The 5,696-nt window shown below is 39.9% G+C and overlaps 1 protein-coding gene across 2 annotated transcripts in view; it reads left to right on the forward strand.

Annotated features, from left to right (window-relative positions):
* Positions 1-5,696, forward strand: part of LOC104716225 — a 21,419-nt gene that overhangs the window by 8,933 nt on the left and 6,790 nt on the right. For both annotated transcript variants that reach the window (XM_010433612.2, XM_010433613.2), the window contains 10 exons: positions 1,093-1,235; positions 1,314-1,441; positions 1,656-1,826; positions 2,081-2,281; positions 2,393-2,956; positions 3,034-3,093; positions 3,193-3,518; positions 3,710-4,124; positions 4,501-4,965; positions 5,542-5,658. In XM_010433612.2, the coding sequence (XP_010431914.1) occupies positions 1,093-1,235; positions 1,314-1,441; positions 1,656-1,826; positions 2,081-2,281; positions 2,393-2,956; positions 3,034-3,093; positions 3,193-3,518; positions 3,710-4,124; positions 4,501-4,965; positions 5,542-5,658 (2,590 nt within the window). The remainder of the gene's footprint in view (positions 1-1,092; positions 1,236-1,313; positions 1,442-1,655; positions 1,827-2,080; positions 2,282-2,392; positions 2,957-3,033; positions 3,094-3,192; positions 3,519-3,709; positions 4,125-4,500; positions 4,966-5,541; positions 5,659-5,696) is intronic.

Below are 5,696 nucleotides of genomic sequence, written 5' to 3' on the forward strand. Positions count from 1 at the left end.
TTTTTTGTTCGTTTCAAGCAATGTCTGCATGTTTTAGTTTTAGTAATGTTTCTTTTTGAATTTTTTGTGCAGATAGTCTTGGATCAGCCTTTAGTCATAGGTGTTCATGTTCCATGGGATTCCCAGCTCGAGTATTATATGTGTCACAATGACTGGGATGAAGTCGTTAAGCTGTTGGATCTCATTCCTGATGATGTATTATATGATGGAAGTTTACAAATTGCTTTGGATTGTCCGAAGCAGTCTCCCGGCGTAAATTATTCCATTTCTTCCCGTAGCGAGTATATATGCTCCATTGAAGAAGTGGATGCTGTACTTCTGGATGTTCCTTATATCAAGATATTTAGGTTGCCTGCAGATATCCGGTGCTCCTTCTGGCTAACAACACTCATGGAGCAGGAACTTGCTAGAAAGTTTATATTTTTGAAAGAATATTGGGAAAACGCTTTAGATGTAGTATATCTCCTGGCTCGGGCAGGTGTCATCCTTGGTAATTGCGAAGTTTCATTTAAGGAGGAATCTTGTAGGCCATCCTTAGATCTCTGTTTGTCCATAAAGAAGGGAGGAGAAAATGTTGATACCCTGAATGCTGTACACAAGCTATTCATACATTATTGCACACAATATAATCTGCCCAACCTTCTGGATCTGTACCTTGATCATCACAAATTGGTCCTAGATAATGATTCACTCAGTTCATTGCAGGAAGCTGTTGTAAGTGCATTCCACGTCCATAAAATATTTGTGTTAATATGTCTGTTCTTTCTACGCCTTTTGGTTTGTCTTTTGAAAACTAAATTTCTGAGAATGCCAAGAATCTGTTTAATGTATCCAGGGTGATTCTCATTGGGCAAAATGGTTGCTGCTCTCCAGGATCAAGGGCCGGGAGTATGATGCTTCATTTTCAAATGCACGTGCAATTATGTCACGTAGTATGGCACCAAACGGTGAACCCAGTGTTCCAGAGATTGATGAAATTGTTTGTACTGTTGATGACATTGCCGAAGGGGCAGGAGAAATGGCAGCTTTAGCAACTATGATGTGTGCTCCGGTGCCAATTCAAAAATCCTTGAGTTCTGGCAGTGTGAACAGGCACAGTAACTCTTCTGCGCAGTGCACATTGGAGAATTTGAGATCCTTTCTTCAGAGGTTCCCTACCTTATGGAGTAAGCTCGTTAGTGCTTGTCTTGGAGAAGATATATCTGGGAACCTTTTTCGGACCAAGACTAAGAATGGTAAAGCCTGATCCACCGCACTTTTTATTTTATTCTGTTTATATTGAGCACTTACTCTCTCTGACTGTAATTTATCAGTTTTGTCGGAGTATCTGAATTGGCGTGACGGCGTATTTTTCTCAACTGCACGTGATACCTCACTTTTGCAGATGTTGCCTTGTTGGTTTCCTAAGGCGGTTCGTAGATTAGTTCAGCTTTATATCCAGGTATCCATTTCTGATGTGTGAGTCTTATGTGTTCTTCTGAAAATTATATGCCCCAGGGAATTCGCGAGCACATATATAGATTTTACTTAAAATTGGCTACTGATATAGTTTACACACCTGCTCGTTATTAGTAGTTGAAATTTATCTGCTCAACAGAATTCTTTAGCTTAGAATGTATTTGCGCGTCTCTTATACCGGAAAGTATTCTTCGTAGGGACCTCTTGGATGGCTGTCTTTCTCAGGATATCCTACAGGGGAATATCTACTGCATAGAGGTGTTGAGTTCTTTATAAATGTCGACGATCCTACTGAGATAAGTGCCATATCTTGGGAAGCTATCATTCAGAAGCACATCGAAGAGGAACTGCATCACACAAAAACTGAGGTGGCACTATCTTTTTATCGTAGTCCTATTTCTCTAACCTGTTGACGATCTTACCTTTGTGGATGCTTTAACTGTTTTAGTTGCTCAATAGTTTCCTATCAATTTACTTTCATGTCAATATCTTCTTTTTACAGAATTATCTTGATGAAAGGTTGTCATCTTATGTTCATCCAACATTTCAGTTAGCGTTGTATATTCGCTGACTGATAGAGTTTATATAATCATTACTAACGCATATGTTGAACCAAAATTAGGGAACCGAGCTTGGACTTGAGCACTTCCTGTACCGTGGACGGCCACTCGCAGCATTTAATGCTTTCCTCGAACATAGAGTTGAAAAGCTAAAGTTGGAAGATCAATCTGGCTCTTCGTTACATGGACAAAGAAATATGCAGTCAGATGTTCCAATGCTACTTGCACCTCTGACGCAAAGTGATGAGTCACTTCTTTCATCTGTACGTGCTGGTCACCTTACAGTTTCTAACTTTAATTTCATTCTACCTCAACGCTTTTATGGTTTTTTCAGTTGCTGTCTGTTATGTCATGACTGTTTTTTTTTCTTTCAGGTCATACCACTTGCTGTAACACACTTCGGGGATTCTGTGTTGGTGGCTTCATGTGCCTTCCTTCTTGAGCTTTGTGGTTTATCTGCTAGCATGCTTCGAATTGACGTGGCATCCTTGAGAAGGATATCATCCTTCTACAAATCAAATGACAATGTGGATATGGCACAACAAAAATCTCTCAAGGGCTCTATGTTTCATGCGGTATCTAGTGAAGGTGATCTAATGGGGTCCCTAGCTAGGGCCCTTGCTAATGAATATGCTTATCCTGATATCTCAAGCGTGTCGAAGCAAAAATATAATCCAAACAGTATTTCTGGCACTCAACCGGGTCTTCCGCTAATGCTTGTTCTTCATCACCTGGAACAAGCTAGTCTTCCAGCGGTTGGAGCAGATAGAAAAACAAGTGGTTACTGGCTGTTAACAGGTGATGGTGATGGGTCTGAACTGCGGTCTCAGCAGACATCTGCTAGCTTGCATTGGAGTTTAGTTACCCTTTTTTGTCAGATGCATAAGATTCCTCTGAGCACCAAGTATCTTGCCATACTAGCAAGGGACAATGATTGGGTATGCTTCATGATAATTCTTTTTACCTTTTCGTTTCTTACCCTTGAGCTATATAATCTGATGTCTGTAAACATCAGGTTGGATTTTTATCTGAAGCGCAGCTTGGAGGATACCCATTTGATACGGTGCTCAATGTGGTATGGCTCTTCACTGGTTTCAGAAAACACAAACAGTAACGTAATGTTTTGTGTTACAAGCTTTATATTACGATTATATGTCATATTTTAATCTGTCAGGCATCAAAGGAGTTTGGTGATCAACGCTTAAAAGCTCACATACTGACGGTTTTGAGATATGCCAACTCAAAAAAGAAAGCTACCATATCGTACTCAGATGACATAGGCAGAGGTTTTACATGTTCCTCGACAGAGGATGGAGCTTATGTCTCTGGTGAACTCTTTCGTGTTTTGGCTTACTCTGAGAAGCTAAAGAATCCTGGGGGATACCTTTTATCGAAAGCTAAGGAGTTATCATGGTCTATATTGGCCCTCATAGCATCATGCTTTCCGGATGTTGCTCCTTTATCATGCATAACAGTTTGGTTGGAAATTACTGCAGCCAGGTGTGACGAAATTTAATTACAGAATTTCAATTGGGTTGGGCGTATCAGAATTCATCTTCTATTCTAGCCATTTACTATCTTCTTGCATTTGAAATCTATACATTGAGGGTTTCAAATATTTAATATGTTTTCTGGGATATAAAGATGCATATTTTTCTTGTCTTGGCTCTAATAGAGATCATTCGTTTCAGGGAAACATCGTCTATCAAGGTGAACGATATAACTACTAAAATAGCAGAAAATATAGCAGCAGCCGTTGTATCTACAAATTCCTTGCCAACGGATGTTAGAGGTGTCCAGTTTCATTACAATAGGAGGAATACCAAACGGAGACGACTTACTGCACATACATCTGTGGATTTGTTGACTTCAGCCAATAGTTTAAACACCTCTGCTGGTAAAACATTTTGTTCACATAGAACAGAAGCTACAGAAGATTCAAAAGCTGAAGATAGTAGTGTTAATGATGATTCGTCTGATGAGCATGCGTCTCTATCAAAAATGGTCGCAGTGCTTTGTGAACAACGCTTGTTTCTTCCTCTGCTAAAAGCTTTTGAATTGTTCCTCCCTTCATGCTCTCTACTGCCATTTGTCCGTGCTTTACAGGTTTGTCTTACATTTTAACCCACTATTTGCCCTCTGTTTTTACTGGCCCCTTGGTTGTTTGTTTACAGTAACTTTTTTGACACGATATATATTCATGGGTCTGATCTGTTTGGTTCTTGTTCACCATGAATCCATCCACTTTCTTCATTTTTATCTGTTTTTCTGTGGGAGAAACCTGATGATGGAATACTTCAGAACTTATGATTGGGTCTGAGGAGGAAATGGAAGATCTGGACTTAGATTTGTAAAATGCTTTGGGTTTTTACTACTTATTATTATTTTGTCAAATACTTAGTTTCTACTCCCTCTTTTTTTTCTGCCGGGTAAATGCAGGTATCTTCATAGGATTTTGAGCTGTCTTTATTCTTTTCTGCAGGCATTTTCTCAAATGCGCCTCTCTGAAGCTTCAGCACATCTGGGTTCTTTTTGGGCTAGAGTTAAAGAGGAATCAATGCATTTTCAGTCAAATACAGCTAAAGATGTCAATTTTGGGGCATCTTGGATCAGCAGAACAGCTGTAAAAGCTGCTGATGCTGTTTTGTCAACTTGTCCATCTCCATATGAGAAAAGATGCTTACTGCAACTTCTTGCTGCAACTGATTTTGGTGATGGGGGATCTGCGGCAACATATTATCGGCGTCTTTATTGGAAAGTTAACTTGGCTGAGCCATCACTCCGGGAGAATGATCTTGACTTAGGAAATGAGGCCCTTGACGATGGCTCTCTTCTGACAGCTTTAGAAAAGAACAGGCAGTGGGAGCAAGCACGAAATTGGGCCAAGCAACTTGAAACCATTGGTGCCACTTGGACATCCTCTGTTCATCATGTTACTGAAACCCAGGTAACAAAACTTCTTGGCACTTATCTTATACTTGAACTTCCAGAAAGTTTCTGGTCACTTGGATTCTGAAGGCCTAGCAACTTAAAATTATGGTCTGAGACTATTCTCGACCAATTAGCTATTTCTGGCTGATTTTCCCATGCTATTTTGTATGCCCCTTGCTGACGACTTCGCTTGCACTGCATGGTGGTCATACACTGTCCCATGCGAATTGCTTTTGTAGAGGGTTTTTAACTTAAGGATGAATCACAATTGCAGTAGTGTAGGAAATATGTGATCCTTTTCTTAATATAACTTCAAAAGAAATGTGATGTCAAGAAGGAACTAGGCATTTTCCCTCGCAAGGCACGGTTTTACACAGTCAATACAAAATTGCACAGCTTTCCTTATTGAGTTGAAATGTTACTTTAATTTGGTTCCACATAATAGAAGATCTGGCGCCCTATAGTATATACGTTTTCGTTGTATTTGATAAATAGCTGCTTTGTTTTTGATGTACGCCACTGGTTCTAATTATGTTTAGGGATTCCCTGACTGTCCAATCTTGATAGAACTTCGTATCTGCTTTCAATATAGGCAGAATCCATGGTTGCAGAATGGAAAGAATTCCTTTGGGATGTTCCAGAAGAGAGAATCGCATTGTGGGGTCACTGCCAAACTCTATTCATCAGATACTCTTTCCCTGCTTTACAGGTCACTTTTCTGTTCGCCTCAGTGTAACCAGTTTATGT

Source organism: Camelina sativa, chromosome 10 (genome assembly GCF_000633955.1).
Source record: "Camelina sativa cultivar DH55 chromosome 10, Cs, whole genome shotgun sequence".
In the NCBI taxonomy this organism is placed as follows: Eukaryota; Viridiplantae; Streptophyta; class Magnoliopsida; order Brassicales; family Brassicaceae; genus Camelina; species Camelina sativa.